This window comes from Saimiri boliviensis, chromosome 6 (genome assembly GCF_048565385.1).
Source record: "Saimiri boliviensis isolate mSaiBol1 chromosome 6, mSaiBol1.pri, whole genome shotgun sequence".
NCBI classification, from domain to species: domain Eukaryota; kingdom Metazoa; phylum Chordata; class Mammalia; order Primates; family Cebidae; genus Saimiri; species Saimiri boliviensis.
The window spans coordinates 37,781,980-37,800,879 of NC_133454.1; the positions used below are offsets into that span (position 1 = coordinate 37,781,980).

General features: G+C 38.4%; 1 protein-coding gene across 5 annotated transcripts in view; it reads left to right on the top strand.

Annotated features, from left to right (window-relative positions):
* The first annotated feature begins 5,757 nt into the window (after positions 1–5,757).
* CEP126 (centrosomal protein 126) overlaps positions 5,758–18,900 on the top strand; it is a 90,914-nt gene continuing 77,771 nt past the window's right edge. For all 5 annotated transcript variants that reach the window (XR_012518015.1, XM_003923780.4, XM_074400470.1 and 2 more), the window contains exons 1-2: positions 5,758–6,156; positions 13,727–13,846. Coding sequence is in view for 4 of the 5 variants with exons in the window: in XM_003923780.4 (XP_003923829.2) it covers positions 6,029–6,156; positions 13,727–13,846 (248 nt within the window). In the remaining variant the exon portion in view is untranslated. The remainder of the gene's footprint in view (positions 6,157–13,726; positions 13,847–18,900) is intronic.

Here is an 18,900-nt window from a genome sequence, read left to right on the forward strand (position 1 = left end):
TAAAATAATTATCTGCTCTCTGACTTGACATCCTCACCACCTACTATTTAAACCTAAACAATCTTATCTCTTATTTGTGGCAATCACTTTCTCAGAGTTTCTCCAGTGAGACAGTATGAGATGGTTGGGAGTGCGGCCCTGAGACCAGATTGCCTAATTTAAAGATTAGTTTAAACACTTCCTTACCCTGGAATCTTGGACAGTTACCTAATATTGCTACAGCTCAATTACCTCCTTTGTATTATGGAAATTGTTGTATGAATTAAATGATTAATATATGTAACATTGCTGACGATATTGATGACCTTTATAATTTATATTAGTAAACAAATACATATGTTTTAATCTTAAATATCCAGTTGAAGACTTAATAAAATTGAAGTGAAAGTGGCAGAACTTTAGCAGAAGTTGGCAGAACTTTAAATCAGCCAGATGTTAAAATTCTTTGTTCTTTCACAGCTTGCCCAGAGACCAATTCAGGAAATTCTTACTTGAGCAAGAAAATACTTCAGCAGAAGATAGAAAAAAAATATAGCCTCAGCCAAGACAAGAGCAAAAACACAAAAAATTGTCCATCAAAGCTGCCACATGGTTACAATACTTGTTGAATTAAATAAGCAGGAGGCCATTGCCCAAGGCTGTCTCTGTACTTTGAGTTCCTCTGTAGCAAACTGCAGCCTGACTTAGGAATATATTTTTTGTAACAAATAGCTGAGTTTCAACCAATCATAGGCAGCCAACTAATCAGAGCATGCCCAAATGTGATAAACACCTAGCTGTAGTCAATCACATGATTCCTCTGCTTTGCTTCTGTGTCCTATAAAAGCTTGCTTCTCAAGCTGCTGGGTGGAGTGCTCTGAACTTCTTCTGGTTTTGGGTACGACCTAATTCATAAATCATTCTTTGTTCAAATAAATTCTGTTTAATTTCTGTTCTAGAGATTTAAAAAATAATATTCAAAGTAGATAAGTTATGGGAATATGCCTTATAACCATAAAGGGGTTATTACTCATTTCCTTTGTTAATCAGTTTATGACACCACATTAATGAAATTGCATATCTAATAGACATCTCACATTTAACATGTTTGAAGCCTAATTCTTATTCTTTATTCTACCCCTACCTATTCTTTCCCATCTTAGTAATGGCAATACACTTTATCCAGTCGTTCAAGCTCCAAATCTGAGAGTCACATTTGACTTCTCTCACTTACTGCAACCATCCATCAACACATCTTACTGGCTTAAGGTTCAAATTGTAAACACTTCTTGCCACCTCCATTGCTACCATCCCTGTCCAAGTCTACCATATCTCACCCATCCTGCACTGATAATCTTCTAACTATCCTCATTGTTTCTGGTCTTATCTCCTATACTCTGATTTTCCCTGCAACAACTAGAGGATCTCTTTAAAGGTTAAATAAAATCGTGTTACTCTTCTAATCAAAACTCTTCAATGGATTTCCTTTCACTGAAAGTTAGCTTTTACTTACAAGTCCCCTCTAAATCTGGGCCGTGTACTTCTCCAATTTCATCTGTTCACACACTTCCCCATGACATGGTTTGGATCTGTGTCCTAGCCCAAATTTTCTTTTTCTTTCTTTTTTTTTTTTTTTTTTTTTTTTTTTGATGGAATCTTGCTCTGTCGCCCAGGCAATGCAATGGCGCAATCTTGGCTCACTGCAACCTCTGCCTGCCAGGTTCAAGTGATTTTCCTGCCTCAGCCTCCCAAGTAGATGGGATTGCAGGCACTTGCCACCATGTCCAGCTAATTTTTGTATTTTTAGTAGAAATGGGGTTTCACTATGTTGGCCAGGCTGGTCTTGAACTCTGGTAACCCACCTGCCTCAGCCTCCCAAAGTGCTGGGATTATAGTCGTGAGCCACCATACCCAGCCACCCCATCCAAATCTTATGTAGAATTGTAACCCTCAATGTTGGAGGTGAGACCTGATGGAATATGATTGGATCGTGAGGGTGAATTTCCCCACTGATGTTGTTCCCATGATAGTGAGTGAGTTCTCATGAGATCCACGTTGTTTTAAAAGTGTGTGGCACCTCCCCATTCTTTCAGTCCTGCTCCTGCCATGTAAGAGCCTGCTTCCACTTTTCCTTCTACCATGAGTAAAAAGCTCCCTAAAGCCTTTCCAGAAGCAGATGCTGCCATGCTTTCTGTACAGCCTGCAGAACCATGAGCCAATTAAACCACTTTTCTTTATAGATTACCCAATCTCTGGTATTTCTTTATAGCAATGCAAGAACTGCCTAATACACCCTACCTCTCTCTTCCAGCCACAGTGGTCTTGTGCTGTTCTTTGAGCACAACACTGCAATTCTGTCCTCACAGCCTTTTGAACTCACAGCCCCCTGTGGCTTTATTCTTCATCCAGATACTTGAACGGCAACTTCTTTCCTTCATTCAGATGTCTGTCCTCATTTCCCTGCTTTGGGGGCCTTTCCTGAGCACTCTCTCACAGATAGGACTGACATTGGTCTCTGTCCACCCCCTCCAATATCCCACTTTCCATATAGCACTTTTCACTACCCTAATATGTTCTAGTGGGGAAGAAAAATAAATATAAGCTTCATGAACATAAGGACTTTGAAGTTTTATTCACTGTATCCCTAGCACCTAAGAAGTCCTTGGCACATAGTAGGTGCTCAATGTATATTTCCTTAACAAAAGAAGGCATTGTTTTATGGTTTTAAAGTGTGAAAGAATATAATATATTTAACTCAGATGCCCCTTTTGATAAGATATAGGGATTTTAGCGTAATATTCTTCTTTAATGCTTGAATCACAATTGCCTTTCCTGTCAAGAAATAAAGTTTATAAAATCCACAATTTTTTTATTATCCAAATATCTAATCCTAAAGCCTTTTCCCATAAGTAACACTGACAAAAAAGTCATGACAAAATCAAGAGTTACAATGCTCAGAGCCCCTTGGGCCCTGCCTGCCTAAAAGAATCTAGGACTATACAACTTAAATAGAAAGTGGAAAACCTGCTTAATATTTTGAAGAAATAAAGAACTTAAAGGTTAAAAAAAAAAAAAAAAAAAAAAAAAAACTATTTTTTTTAAAAGCTGGCAACATTGTTTGATACTTCTTTTCTTGTTGGTTGTTACTGTAAAACAATATTTGAATAAAGAATAATTATATAAGCCTAAACTGAAATAAAATCCTAACTCCCCCCCCCCCACTGACCGAATAGAACCCCTCTTGGCCAAGAAGACCCTGAGAAAATATTAAAACCGAGTTCCCTGCCATAATAGGATGAGAGGTTAGATACATCTCATTATATCCTCTTTCTTTTGCAGTTTAGGCACAACTGACCAGCATTAATGTCAAAACAGAGAGGTAAGACTGGCAAAACAGATGCTTGGTAGCAATAATGTATCAAATTACAAATAGGACCTAAGGCCATCCCAGGCAAGGGTTAAGTCATGCACCCCTACACTTAAAGAATAAACTATGTTTTAACTGCCACAAGGTTTCTGTTTTTCTCTAGCAGGTAAACAAACACTGGCCTTGAGATAAGCAATAGTAAAACAAGGTAGCTCACCACCAGACACTAACTGACCCCTGTTCCACAAGCCATAACTACAGCTTTGGTTGGACAGGAGACTGATTTCAATAACTTTCTCTGATAAGAAGAGCACTAACCATGAGGTGGCTCTGGACGGTCTAAGGGCACTGCTCTCTTAAGAGCATTTATGTTCTAAAAAATTTAGATGTAAGGCGGTGGCTCACACCTGTAATCCCAGCACTTTGGGAGGCCAAGGCAGGTGGATCATGAGGTCAAGAGATCGAGACCATCCTGGTCAACATGGTGACACCCCGTCTCTACTAAAAGTACAAAAAATTAGCCGGGCATGGTGGCGCGTGTCTGTAATCCCAGCTACTCAGGAGGCTGAGGCAGGAGAATTGCTTGAACCCGGGAGGCGGTGGTTGAGGTGAGCTGAGATCGCGCCATTGCACTCCAGCCTGGGTAACAAAAGCAAAACTCCGTCTCAAAAAAAAAAAAAAAAAAAAAAAAAAAAATTTAGATGTAATAGGGCATAATTGTAATGCAGTTAAATGTTAAATCTCTAGGCCAAAATGAACATGAATCATATGTTACATTCATGTTTGTTCAATACATATGCATCAGAACTACCTTCATAAATATTCATAGCTTCTCCTATAACCTATGAATTATGCATGGTTAGCCAACTTTTTCAGCATAAATCTCCCACCTCAGCCTCTCCTCCTTCAAAGTACCTGCCTCTCTAGGCTTCAGGCTGTAACCTTTTCGTCTCCTTTCTAGATTTATAAATTATGTGGTTTTTTAATTAACATAAGCAAGGATTTGTAGGCACTGAGAAACCAAATTATGCTTCTTAGTGCTAATATAACAAACGACAAAGCAGTGCTAATCATGCCTAAATACTCCAAATAGCAACCCTATATTCTCATACTCATCTGTACTTTGCACTGCCCTGCTTTGCTCAGATCAGCCACGGGGAGACAACTCGTGATGACAGCCTTGGGAATAGAATCAAGGCCATTGCCTGTGGCCAGGCCAATTAAAACCTTGCCAAGATAGTGAAGTGTCCAATTGTATACATTTAGGTTTTCATGTCAGAATTGTATGTTTTATCCTGTTAGTGTAGAGACTTAATGTGTTTTGTGTCTTAAATCGAAACTGGATTTGTGTGGCACTTTAAAATTTGTCCCCCGAGTACAGTCCAATTTGAGTCATTGCAACCAAGTTTGCAAAGATTGTTTTAAATACTTTCAACTGGAAAATTTTATTACTTGAACTCTAAAAATGAAAAAAATAATTCACAAAGGCAAAGACATTAGAATGGTGGGTGAATGATCTTTATTTGGTCTATACATTCTGCTTCCAATCTGGGAATTTTCCCAAGAAAAACTGACTGAAATACTGTCAGAATTTACATGTGCATTTACATTAGGCTCCAGCAATCAGATTCAGCCTTTTTCAAAATTTTCACTTGCATAGCCATTAAACGAGTGGCTCAAAAATCCATTTAATTTTCCTTACTTCCCAAAACCATTTCGATGCGATGCTCTCTTTTGGCATATCTTCCCAAGACAGTGCTAGGTTTGGTGTGATGGTCCATTTCCAGAACCTGGCAGCAAGGCAAGAACCATCAGGAGGCTTTGAAACGTAGACCTTATAAGTAGGGCAAAGGCAAGAAAGACGACTGCAGAAAGGGGATGCCAGAAGCATTACCGAGTGGATGAGAAAATGCAGAGAAGGAAAATTTCTACTTCACAAAAACATTTTAAAGAGACAGTGTTTGGGGATAGTGATGCCACCGAAAGACTCACGACTCAAAATGTCACGACAGGATTCAGTAGTTTAACAAATTCACCAAAACGTAAAATGCAATTAAAAAAAAAAAAAAAGAAAGAAAAAAAAAAAAACAAATTCAACTCCAAATTATCCCCCATACAATCATTGCAGAATCCTCCCGGGGGCAATTGCGTGCATCTGAGGATTTCACATCTCCCTGTCTTTCGTCGCTGTCCATAATGCCACAAAAACACTCTCATAAAAAGGGGCTAGAACTGGATCAGGCTCTAAAACACCGCTCAGCTCACCCCACCCTCCACAACGCGGGTCCCTAGGGATGCTCGGGCTGCCACCGGCCACTAGAAGCTCGCGGGGCCGCCGGCGCCTGCGATTGGCTTCCTCGGGCACATGGTCCCGCCACGCCCTGTAGCTCCACCCAGGTTTCCGTTGTCAAGGACGCAGCGTCGGTTGGTAATCAAGATGGCGGCTGCGGGGTGGCTCCCGCCCCTTCTGCTATTGCCAGGCAAGGTCGCCGCTGCCTCAGCTGCCAACGCCACTACAGGCACCGGTGCCGCTGCGCAGGAGCTCGGGCTCTCGCGGCCAACCCTTCCGTGAGGCGCGGCCTGAGAGACGGAGTGTGGGGAGGGGCCGAGCAGGAGGAGGACGCCAGAGCTGCCATGAGGCAGGCGCCGGGGGCGAGCGGGGAGGCGGCGCTGAGGTGAAGGATGCTGGCTGGGAGGCCCGGCGCCCGGAGCGCGGTCGGGGGACTGGGCACTGAATCGTCGAACCACCTCGGCAGAGCCTGCCTCGGCCCGCGGGAGGGCGGCGGGCATCACCGACCCGGCGCTTACCTGTATCCTTCCCGGCTTGTGGCGGCCAGTGTAGCGATGTTGAAACCGGGGCCCATCTTTTTTCCAGTTCGAGTCCCATTACCTTTGACGCAGGGTCATCAGAACTAGCAAGTCATCTTAGCGCAGGTATTTGCTTCCGCAACTGACGCGGCTCACCTTAGACCTGAAATCATGCCGTTTTCTCCAATTCTGTGGCTGCTTCCCCCACCACCCCGTTATCCGACTCCCGTTCTTCAACTTTGTCACGTTTTTGTGAATGTTAAAATACATCAACTACGTATTCTATGGGGATTATTTTTTACCTTCGAGAATTATGCCATTATGTTCGTTACTTACATATTAACTACTTCTAATTTATCGTACTACTTAGAGAAACTGCACAAATAAGTAAAATGTTTTGCTATCTTAAAGGGTCCATTTTAACAGTTATCCTAACATAGCCCTAAATCCCTTTATCAGAGCCGCTAAAGCCTACACAGTTTGGTACGTTGTTTTGTTTTCCATCTCTGCCCAGTCTGTTGTCACAGCGACAGAAAGGAGGAAATGAGAAGCAGGGGACCCGGACGCTTCACAATCTGGAATTTCTGACTTTTCTCTAAGAGTTAGTGAAGCCCAACTTTGATGTTGCTGTTGGTTGCACTGTAGAAAACGCAAAGAGGAGAACTATTTTGTTCTCAACATCTGTAAGTCATATTTATTCTTTTAGAGACCGTTATGATGATTAGAATTTAACCTTTGTATTCCCAAAGGATTTGATTGGCAACGATGGTGTTGGTCATCATCTTCATTCTTGTCAGACATGAATGCCTTCTCTTTCCAAGTTAACCCTGTTTTCTTATCCCCTTTGTCTCCAACTTCTAGGATGTTCTTTGTACTCTGTTACAATTTTAGCAGCAAGTCAGCAATTTGTATTGAGTGTCTGCTCCTTGGCTGACTCTGTTCTATGTTCTAGGGATATAGATCTAGTGAGGAAGACAAATATGAATAGAGCTTCACTAAAAGTAAAATATCTCTCCTCCGATCCTGCTTTCTTCAGGCCTCCATCCCTTCAGTCTTTTCTTTCTTGGGGCAAGTTCTCAAAATGGTAGCCTGCAATAGCAGCTTTTAGTTCCTCAGATCTATTCATTATTAACCCCATTCAGTTTGGCTTTTGCCCTTGCTACTCCCCAAAACTGCCCTCTTAAAGATGTTCTCAAAGAAACACAATCATTTTCTGTATGGATTTAATTCTGGCCCCTTGACGTTATATTTTCTTGGACACAACTGCTATTACACTGACCCTGATTTATATCTAAACCAGAAAATAGGGAAATACGGTAAATGGCTCATTGAGAGTGCATTTTCTATTATTTTCATTAATAAAATGGTTGTAGGCTTCATTTTTTAAATTTTATGTGGTATAAATTTTGATACAAATGCCAGATAAAATATTCATAAATAGAATCAAGCAATGCTTTGAATGAACATGAGCAAATAGACTCTATTCCAGAATTAGAATGGCATTTCCTATAAATAAATGTAACACTAAAAAAGATACTTAAAGTCCAAAGGTATAGTTAAAATTAAGCAAATTATAAATGATCATTTTAATAGATGACCAATAGACTTTGATAAAATCCAGCTGTGTGTGTGTGTGTGTGTGTGTACTGGTTTATGTATTTTTTTTGCTAGTTTGTATATGTGTATATATAAATATATAAGTTTAGATAATATATATTTAAATTGGAAGAGGAATTATTTTTTAACATAATAAAGATTATAACACTAAATCAAGAACATTACGTTTACTTGTTGGAAAAATACTAAAGCACCTTTTATATAAGTTTATGTGGAATGTTCTTTTTGTCTATAATGTTTCCCGTTGGATATCTGGTACAGAGTAGGTGCTCAAATTTACATGACTAAATGAAAAAAAAAAAAAAAAAAAAAAAAATGAAAGGACCATTGTCTTAAAATAAGCAAGTACTGTTGTAACATTTACATTTTGATTTTCAAATATCAACATGATACTCAGAAGCCATCTGGCTTTCTGTTGAAGATGGGTTCTCACTGGAGTCAGAATTTTCTGACTCTAAATTTAGATTATAAAACAACAAAACCTCATAAATTTTAATTAAAATTAGCTAAAGTTCTATCATTTCAATCTCTTGTGAGAGTTCAAATAGAAATAAAGATTAAAAAAAAAAAAGTAAGATCTCTCATGTCCCTTTCATAACTGCCGTTTTTCCCTCATAATTATCTCCAGTCTTCAACCCTTCCATTTCATCCTAGCACCCAACTTGCCTCTCCTTCTTTCTTATCCAGTTTATGCACTATTCTTTACTATTTGAACTTTCTCTCACCAACATCTTTGGCTATTTTTACCCCAATCATTCTGTCTCATCCACTCAGTAATTACTATAGTCCTGCTCCTTTACTCCTTCATTTGAATAATAATAATGCTGTCAAAGAAAAATGTACAAGAAAAGAGAAATTAGATCATAGAGGTGTAAGTAACTGATTTGAAGGCTAGCAGGCAAAAAGTATGGTATTGAATTCTGCTTCTTTGTCCTTTGTCTAGAATCATCTTTATGGCTTTAATTAACCTGTCTTCAGAATAATACTCCTTACTTGGTACTTATAACTTGACAGGATTACAGAGAACGGCCTTTAATGATGGCCACTAAAGATTGATGGTTTTCAGCTTCACCTAAACAGGAACAGGGTTCTTTCTTAATCCTATCAATGACTCTGCCATACCTTCTACCACACTCAATGGACTTACTACTTCATAAGACCTGGATGCCGTGAACTCCCTCAGGTCTCTTCCAACAAACAGCACAAACTCACACACTCCCACCCACTTGTCTTTTCTCCCCAAAGCTCGGTGATGGAATATTACTTTTACTGTAGAAAGTGAAGTGAACCCATTCAGCTGGGCACGGTGGCTCACATCTGTAAAGTACTTTGGGAGGCCATTGTAGGCAGATTGCTTGAGTCCAGGAGTTCGAGACCAGGCTGGACATAATGGTGAAATCCTATGTCTACAAAAAGTAATAAAAATTAGCCGGGCACTGTGATGCATGCCTGTAGTCTCAGCTACTTTGGATGCTGAGGCAGGAGGATTACTTGAGACTGGGAGGTGGAGGTTGCAGTGAGCCAAGATCATGCCACTGCACTCCAGCCCAGACAACAAAGTGAGACCCTGTCTCCAAAAATAAATATATATTATATTTTGCTAATGCATACATAATAAAACACAATTTTGTATCTTGTCTTTCTAAAAGATACTGTCCCATGCTCATGGGATTTTGAACTTATGTACATAATACATTTCTAGTGGCATATACATTTGTATGACCCCTTTAGGAGCCAATTTCTATAACACATTAAAAGCTATAAAAATGCATATGCCTTTTGTCCTCTTATATCTACCTTAGAGAATTTTCTCCAAGGGAATAATTCAGCTGGTTTTTATTAAATCATTACTATATTCTAAGAACCATGCCAGGCGTGAGAGGTACAAAAATGTAGAGAAGACACTGAGGATGTAGTCATGAAGGTTTCAAGTCATCTAGCGGAGGTTATAAAAGGCGTCAAGGGAAGGAACTGCTTGAGGTGGCCCTGAAAGGATGAGGAGACTTAGCCAAGCATGTGCCAAGAGATAATGGTATGGTACATCACAGCTTGTTTTGTTAATAATCATCTTAGTGTGTCTGGGCATAGGATTCATACAAGAGAATGTTGAGAAATGAAGTTGAAAAAACAAACTATATTAGAGAATGGTTCATATACAAGTCCAAGAACTTTGGAATTTTTCATGAAGGTGATAGGGAGCTTTTGGAGAACAACACAGAGAAACAATCAGATTTGAGTTTAGCTGGCTTTGTGCAGGTCAAGTAGAGGATGGCCAGTTTTGGAGTAAGATGAGTCGGAGGAGCACTGCGGTAGTCCAAGCAAGGAATTTAGAGCACCCGAGTTGAGGAAGATGGTACAGTAGAGGAGAAATAAAATCAACATAGCTTTAATAGATTTGTGAAGAAAATGGGTTATATAATACATAGGTGTTTGTGATGGTCACATTTTAAACAACCTCATTGGAGAAAGACTAAGTTGGGAGAGGTAGAAGTGAGGACAGAATGGGGAAGAATAAGCTATGCTTTAAATCACATGTTATAATCCATAGTATTCTTGTTTTTTTTTTTTTTATGTTAAGCATATAAAAAGTTCCCTTCTTTTGGACAGACATTTAGCAGTGGTTTTTACGAAAATACCTTCCTTTACCATACAGCTGTGTAAAAAACAAAATTTAACCAGCCATCTAATCTTTTTAACTTGAATACTGTGAAAAGATGCAAAAGCAGCAGGATTCTGTATATTAATAATAATTCGGGAAACCCTTATACTATGCTATTATACATATATAGATAGTAGAAAATCATTTAGTTAAATGGAAGACTATAGTTGTCAGATCATTACAAACATTACATTTGTGATTTTCTTTATACTCTCATGATAAGACTTGAAACGTGTCAAACAAAGAACAGAACTGTCTCCTTATTTTTTACATAAATCAAAGCATCTTCCTTCCCCTCAACCTCACGTTGGCCCTGTGTACCCTGAAAGGAAGTTGCACTTTACTGCCAAGTTGTCACTTTTAATACCTAACCATCTTGTTGAAGTCTGGCTCTTAATATTCTACCAAAGAAAACAGCTTTTCCCTACTAGCAAAAAAACAAAATTTCCTCCCTTTTGGTTAGATTTTTATAAATCCTTAAAAGAAAACTTTAAGTAAAAATGTGTGTGTGAGTGTGTTTGCGTCTTTGTCTTAAAGTAGTGTAAAATTTTATGTAAAATGAAGGTAAAATGAATTATGGCCTACAATATAAAGACAGTTAAATAGCAACATAAAAGAAAACAAATAATCCCCATCAGCAAAGGTCTAAACAAAATGTTCAAATAAACCTGTTACTCTAAAATATGTAATAATAGTTTCTTGATAATACTGATGCTAAAGAACTTTAGGATCCTGAAATTAAAACATGTTGAATTAACAAATTTATACCACATAGTGTATTATTGAGTGTATTTCTTTATTGTTTTACCATTAATAATCAATTTATGAGATTTTAAAATTCCTGAATAATGCATCTTCAAAGATAATTTTGAATCTCCATTGTAGAGTAAAAAGTTTTTAAATAAGCTGTTTATTCTAAAAAAGACAAGTAGATATACCCTACAATCTATAACTTCAGTGTAATCTCATTTATGTCTACATCTAATGATGAGGTACTAAATGTGATTACATGGTAATTGAATAAACTTTCTTTTTTTTTTTTTTGAGACAGAGTCTCACTGTGTTGCCAAGACTAGAGTATAGTGGCACATTCTGAGCTCATTGCAGCCTCAAGCCCCTCAAAGCTCAAGCGATCTTCCCACCTCAACCTCCCAAGTAGCTGGGGCTACAGGCATGTACCGCCACACCTGACTGATTTTTGTATTTTTTTTTTCTTTTTTTGGGATGGAGTTTTGCTCTTGTTACCCAGGCTGGAGTGCAATGGCACAATCTTGGCTCACCACAACCTCCGCCTCCTGGGTTCAAGCAATTCTCCTGCCTCAGCCTCCCAAGTGGCTGGGACTACAGGCATGCGTGCGCCACCATGCCCAGCTAATTTTTGTATTTTTAGTAGAGACGGGGTTTCACCATGTTGACCAGGATGGTCTCGATCTCTTGACCTCGCGATCCACTCGCCTCAGCCTCCCAAAGTGCTGGGATTATAGGTGTGAGCCACTGCGCCCGGCCGATTTTTGTATTTTTTGTACAGACAGGGTTTCACCATATTGCCCAGGCTGCTCTGAAACTCCCGGATTCAAGTGATCTGCCCACCTTGGCCTCCCAAATTGTTGTGATTACAGGTGTGAGCCACTCTGCCCAGCTAAATGAACTTCTTTTAATTCAAAATCTTTAAAAACAGAAAACTCATTAAAAACAGAAAATTACTCTGACAAATTTAATAAAGCTATTTAATAATGTCAATTAAAACACAAATAAATTGGAGAAATTACTCATATTACAATAATTTATTTAAGGAGAGTTTAATTTTATAAAATAAATTTCAAATGAATAGATGATTAGAATAACCAAAATATTCCTCTTTTTCTCTGACAACCTTCTCGATACACAGATGACTATGCATGGTTTTCCTAGTGATTTTTTTTGGTAATCAATAAGTAAATAATAAACTGTATTCCTAACCTTTCTAATTATATTGATATTTGATTGTTTAATATTTGAAAACGAACTTTCTGACTGTAGATTAAGGGATCTATTGAAACATTTACTTCATCTACTTTCTGTTAGTGAAATATAACCTTTTTATTTCATTTTCTTATATTCATGGCTAAGAAGGCAACTTGTTACTGAGTACTCAAATACCTATGTAATGAGGCTGAGCGTGATAGCTCACACCCGTAATCCCAGCAGTTTAGGAGGCTGAAGCAGACAGATCACCAGAGGTCAGGCGTCTGAGACCAGCCTGGCCAACATGGTGAAACCCTGTCTCTACTGAAAATCCAAAAATTAACTGGGCTTAGTGACGCCTACCTGTAGTCCTGGCTACTTGGAAGGCTAAGGGAGAAGAAACACTCGAACCCAGGAGGCTGAGAGGCTTAGTTGAGATCAGGCCATTGCACTCTCGCCTGAGCAAGAGAGTGAGACTCCATCTAAAAAGAAAACTGTGTAATGCATAATGATATGCAGTCTTCTTATCTGAGCTCATGATTTCTTTCTTTCTTTTTTTTTTTTTTTTTTTTTTTTGTAAGAGATGGAGTTTCATTCCTCTTGCCCAGGTTGGAATGCAGTGGCGTGATCTCAGCTCACTGCAATCTCTGCCTCCCAAGTTTAAGCAATTCTCCTGCCTCAGTCTCCCAAGTAGCTGGGATTATAGACGCCCACCACCATGCCTGGCTAATTTTTATATTTTTAGTAGAGACAGGGTTTCACCATGTTAGCCAGGCTGGTCTCGAACTCTTGACCTTATGATCCACCCACCTCAGCCTCCCAAAGAGCTGGGATTACAGGCATGAGCCACCATACCTGGTCCAGAATTTTTTTTACATAAAAATGTTTGCCAGTCATATACTGCTGTGGGCTCATACTAATTATTCCACACAAAAAAATCATCACATCAGGGCTGGGCGCGGTGGCTCAAGCCTGTAATCCCAGCATTTTGGGAGGCCGAGGCGGTTGGATCATGAGGTTGAGAGATCGAGACCATCCTGGTCAACATGGTGAAACCCCGTCTCTACTAAAAATACAAAAAACTAGCTGGGCGTGGTGGCGCGTGCCTGTAATCCCAGCTACTTAGGAGGCTGAGGCAGGAGAATTGCCTGAGCCCGGGAGGTGGAAGTTGCAGTGAGCCGAGATCGCGCCATTGCACTCCAGCCTGGGCAACAAGAGCGAAACTCTGTCTCAAAAAAAAAAAAAAAATCATTACATCATTTGCATGAGGCTGTAATTATATTTATCAGATAGCACTGACACTCGTCCACTAAAGATGTAAACCATTGTTCTTAACTTAATGCTATCATTAGAGATATGAAAATCCATCTGGAGAAGAATTTAGAAGAAGAGCGCCAGATATTACTGCAGCAACAAAAAATATGCCGAAATCGAGCACGTAAATATTTTGTGGAGTCAAATCGGAGAAAAAAGTAAGTAATTGCACTTTATTCAGAAGTATAGAAATTCAAAGTTAATATAAAGTAATAATTTCTCCACTTTGTAGCACTTAGATTTATGAATCTAAGTCATGGCAGTGTTATCTGTGAAACACTGATCAAGATTTGTGTGGCTTTGTAAATTTTATTATTGATTTCCTTCCCAAAGCCACAAGGATGGTGGTATATTATCTAGTTCTCTGACCATAGCTGTCATTTTTTCTGTGGTAGAACAGCTTATTGCATTGTCATATAAACTTTTTTAAAATGACTATGAAATGTATTATTTTCTTTGTTTTTTGTATCATTTCATGATGATCTTAAAATTACAAATTAATATTTAGTCTCTATCGGTATAGAGGAAGTCTGTTTAATGTCTTTAAGCCTCTGTTTTCTCATTTACGATTGGAATTAATAAGATCTGTTTCAAGGGATTTTTGTTTAGAGCAGAAAGGGTGGAAATAAAATGGAGTATTTGAGAATACATGTAAAAATATCAGTGTCTAACTCATAGCCTTCTTATTATTCATAAATGTTTGTCAGTTGTTGGTTTTACAATAATCGACATGCTTTGCGTAATAGCAAGCCTTACATGGAGTTTTATTCATAAAGTGTCTATTTATATTCTCTCATCAAATGTAATAATTTTGATGTAGAAAATAACAGAAAAGAAATTTTGGTTTAAAATTCTAAGAGGCAGGACATTTTCCAATACAATTTTATTGTGTTTTATTTTTCTCTTACCCTAAAAGTGCAGTTTCAACTTTCTGCATGTGGCTAGCCAGCTTTCCCAACACCATTTATTAAATAGGAAATCCTTTCCCCATTGCTTGTCTTTGTCAGGTTTGTTGAAGATCAGATGGTTGTAGTTATGTGGCGTTATTTCTGAGGCCTTTTTTTATTGTACTTTAAGTTCTGGAGTACATTTGCAGATCATGCAGGTTTGTTACATAGGTATAAGCACGCCATGATGGTTTGCTGCATCCATCACCACGTCATCTTCATTAGGTATTTCTCCTAATGCTATCCCTCTCCTAGCCCCCTACCCTGCAACACTCCCTGGTGTGTGATGTTCCCCTCCCTGTGTCCATGTGTTCTCATTGTTCAACTCCTATTTATGAGTAAGAACATGCAGTGTTTGGTTTTCTGTTGTTGTGTTAGTTTGCTGAGAATGATGGTTTCTGAGGCCTCTGTTCTGTTCCATTGGTCTAGTACTGTTTTGGTACTAGTACCATGCTGTTTGGTTACTGTAGCCTTGTAGTGTAGTTTGAAGTCAGGTAGAATGATGCCCTCCATCTTTTTTTTTTTTTTTTTTGCTTAGAATTGTCTTGGCTATGCGGGCTCTTTTTTGGTTCCATTTGAAATTTAGGGTGGTTTTTTCCAATTCTATGAAGAAAGTCAATGATAGCTTCATGGTGATAGTATTGAATCTATAGATTACTTTGGGCAGTATGGCCATTTCATGATACTGATTCTTCCTAACCATGAGCATGGAACGTTTTTCCATTTGTTTATGTCCTCTCTTATTTCCTTGAGCAGTGGTTTGTACTTGTCCTGGAAGAGGTCCTTCACATCTTTTGTAAGTTGTATTCCTAGGTATTTTATTCTCTTTGTAGCAATTGTGAATGGGAATTCCCTCAAGATTTGGCTCTCTGTCTGATATTGGTGTGTATGAATGCTTGTGATTTTTGCACATTGATTTTGTATCCTGAGACTTTGTACAAGTTGCTTATCAGCTTAAGGAGATTTGGGGCTGAGACAGTGGGGTCTTCTAAATACACAATCATGCTGTCTGCAAATAGAGACAATTTGACTCCCTCTTTACCTATTTGAATACCCTTTCTTTCTTTCTCTTGCCTAATTGCCCTGGCCAGAACTTCCAGTACTATGTTGAATAGGAGTGGTAGAGAAGGCATCCTTATTTTGTGCCAGTTTTCAAAGGGAATGCTTCCAGTTTTTGTCCATTCAGTATGATATTGGCTGTGATTTTGTCATAAATAGCTCTTATTATTTTGAGATACGTTCCATCAATACCTAGTTTATTGAGAGTTTTTAACATGAAGTGGTGTTGAATTTTGTCAAAGGCCTTCTCTGCATCTATTGAGATAATCATGTAGTTTTTGTCATTGGTTCTGTTTATGTGATAGATTACGTTTATAGATTTGCATATGTTGAACCAGCCTTGCATCCCATGGATGAAGCCAACTTGATCGTGGTGGATAAGCTTTTTAATGTGCTGCTGGATTCGGTTTGCTAGTATTTTTTTGAGGATTTTCGCATCGATGTTCATCAGAGATACTGGCCTGAAATTTTCTTTTAGGCCTATTGCACAACTCACATCCCAGAACTTTCCTTTATTGCTCTTGAGGGTTGGAGCCATAATTTTTTGCCTCCCATAGCATCCCTTGGTTGGTTTGTTGTTCTTTGCATTCCAGTGGTTTGCTAGAGTACATCCTCAAGTTACTTTCTAATATGCTTCTTTGTAGACCAAGCAATTTTAAGATACACACACACACACATGCTTGAACCTGGAGGTGGAGGTTGCAGTGAGCTAAGATTGTGCCATTGCACTCCATCCTGGGCAACAGGAGCGTAACTCCGTCTCAGGAAAAAAAAAAAAAGATACACACAAAGGAAATAAACTGGCTTGTTTCTCTTTTGGTAAATAGGTGAATGGCATTTATTCACTCAACATGGAGTTAAGTGAGCACAAATGATTCAACATTATGTCAGGAAAATAGCTGATTTTGTTAATCTATTCTACCGTTAAACTTTAGAAAATGGCAATAATCTGATTTATTGCAACTTCGTAAGGCAAAGAAATTGAAACAAATTTTAAAAAGTAAAGAGCTCAAAGGGAGTATTCAGTTTTAAAACACTATAATGTGGGCCTATAAAAGCTCAGATGATGAGACAAAATTCCTATATAATTAACTGGCAGAATAAGAGAAAAACACGACAAAATGGGGAAAATTGCACAGTGAAGAAGAGGGAAGAATACCAAATAACAGATAAGGGACAAGTACTTTGGAATGGCCACTAAAATCTACAATAAAAAAGACTCCTTAAATATCCTGGAGGCAGAAAAAAGTACTTAGTAAGTCAGTGAAATATTTGGTGGACATGAAGTGTGGGGTAGCTGCATTATCTGTTTATGAGAATTATAGAGTTTGGAATTTCTCATAAAAGTATAAAAATGTACTCTAGGGCCGGGCGTGGTGGCTCACGCCTATAATCCCAGCACTTTGGGAGGCCGAGACGGGCGGATCACGAGGTCAAGAGATCGAGACCATCCTGGTCAACACGGTGAAACCCCGTCTCTACTAAAAATACAAAAAATTAGCTGGGCATGGTGGGGCATGCCTGTAATCCCAGCTACTCAGGAGGCTGAGGCAGGAGAATTGCCTGAACCCAGTAGGCGGAGATTGCAGTGAGCCAGGATCGCGCCATTGCACTCCAGCCTGGTTAACAAGAGCGAAACGCCGTCTCAAAAAAAAAAAAAAAAAAATGTACTCTAAGAGTAATTAAGAAGGAATTATATGTTAAACAGTAACACATATTTATTGAACATTCATAGATATATATGCTATAAGCCAAAAAATATAAATAGATTCAAATTATTTTACATATCAATTTAAACCTATCAATATCAATAGGTCTAAATATCTATGGGCAATACATGCTATATATATTTTTTGTTTGTTTGTTTGTTTTTTGAGACAAAGTCTCACTCTGTTGCCCAGGCTGAAGTGCAGTGACACGATCTTGGCTCACCATAACCTCTACCTCCTGTGTTCATTCTCCCTGCCTCATCCTCTGAAGTAGCTGGGATTACAGGCACCTGCCACCATGCCCAGCTAATTTTTGTATTTTTAGTAGAGATGTGGTTTCACATGTTGGCCAGGCTGGTCTCGAACTCCTGGAATCAAGTGATCTGCCCACCTCAGCCTCCCAAAGTGCTGGGATTACAGGCCACCGCACCTGGCCATCCATACTATATTAAAGAAAATTTGGATATTTTGAAGTTATCTTTGACTACTTAAAATGTTGTTATGTAGGACAGTCATTTATCCACTCAACTAACATTTACTAGGAAACTCCAAGGTTTCATGTTCCAAAGGATTCATGTTCCAGAGCAGATAAAGGATAAAAAAAAAAAAAAAGCATGATTTCTGCCCTCAGAGTTTGATCATTCACTTATCAAAGGACATGACATCTCAGTCTGTGTCCAATTTGTGGCTATTATAAAAGTTGATTTAAAAACATTCACATATAGATTTTTGTATAAACATAAGCTTTTATTTTTCTATGGTAAATGACCATGCATCCTCTGATTAGGTCATATAGTAGTTGCACATTTAATGTGTTTGAAAACTGCCAGCTGTTTTTCAGAGTGTAAGCATGATCCAGCTTTTCCTCATCCTCACTAGCATTTGGTATTGTCACTATTTTTTATTTTAACCATTCTGACAGTTGTGTAGTAATATCTCATTATTGTTTTTAATTTGTATTTTCCTAATTGCTAATGATGCAGATTATCTTTTCATGTTTTATTTACCATTTGCTCTCTTTAATGAAATTTTCTTTGCATTTGCATTCATTTTTAATTGGATTGTTTGCTCTTTTATTGAGTTTTGAGAGCTCTGCATATATTTTAGATACTAGTCCTCTGTCAGATATTTTATTTGTAAACATTTTCTCCTACCTTGGAGAATGTTTTTCTATCTTCTTCTTAGAGTCTGTTCCAGAGCAGAAGTTTTGAATTTTGATGAAATTCCGTTTATTGGTTTTTCTTTTTATGGACTGTGCTTTTGGTATAAAGTCTAGGAACTCTTTGCTTAGCCCTAGATTCTGAAGATTTTCTCCTATTTTTTATCCTCAAAGTACTGTAGTTTTATGTTTTACAGTTAAGTCTGTGATCCATTTTTAGTTAATCTTTGTATAAAGTTATCAGATGTGTTTCAAAGTTTGGAGGTTTTCATAGTTTTTTGGGGGGTTGTTTTGTCTCCAGATGTCCAATTAGTCCAGCATTATTTGTTGAAAAGGCT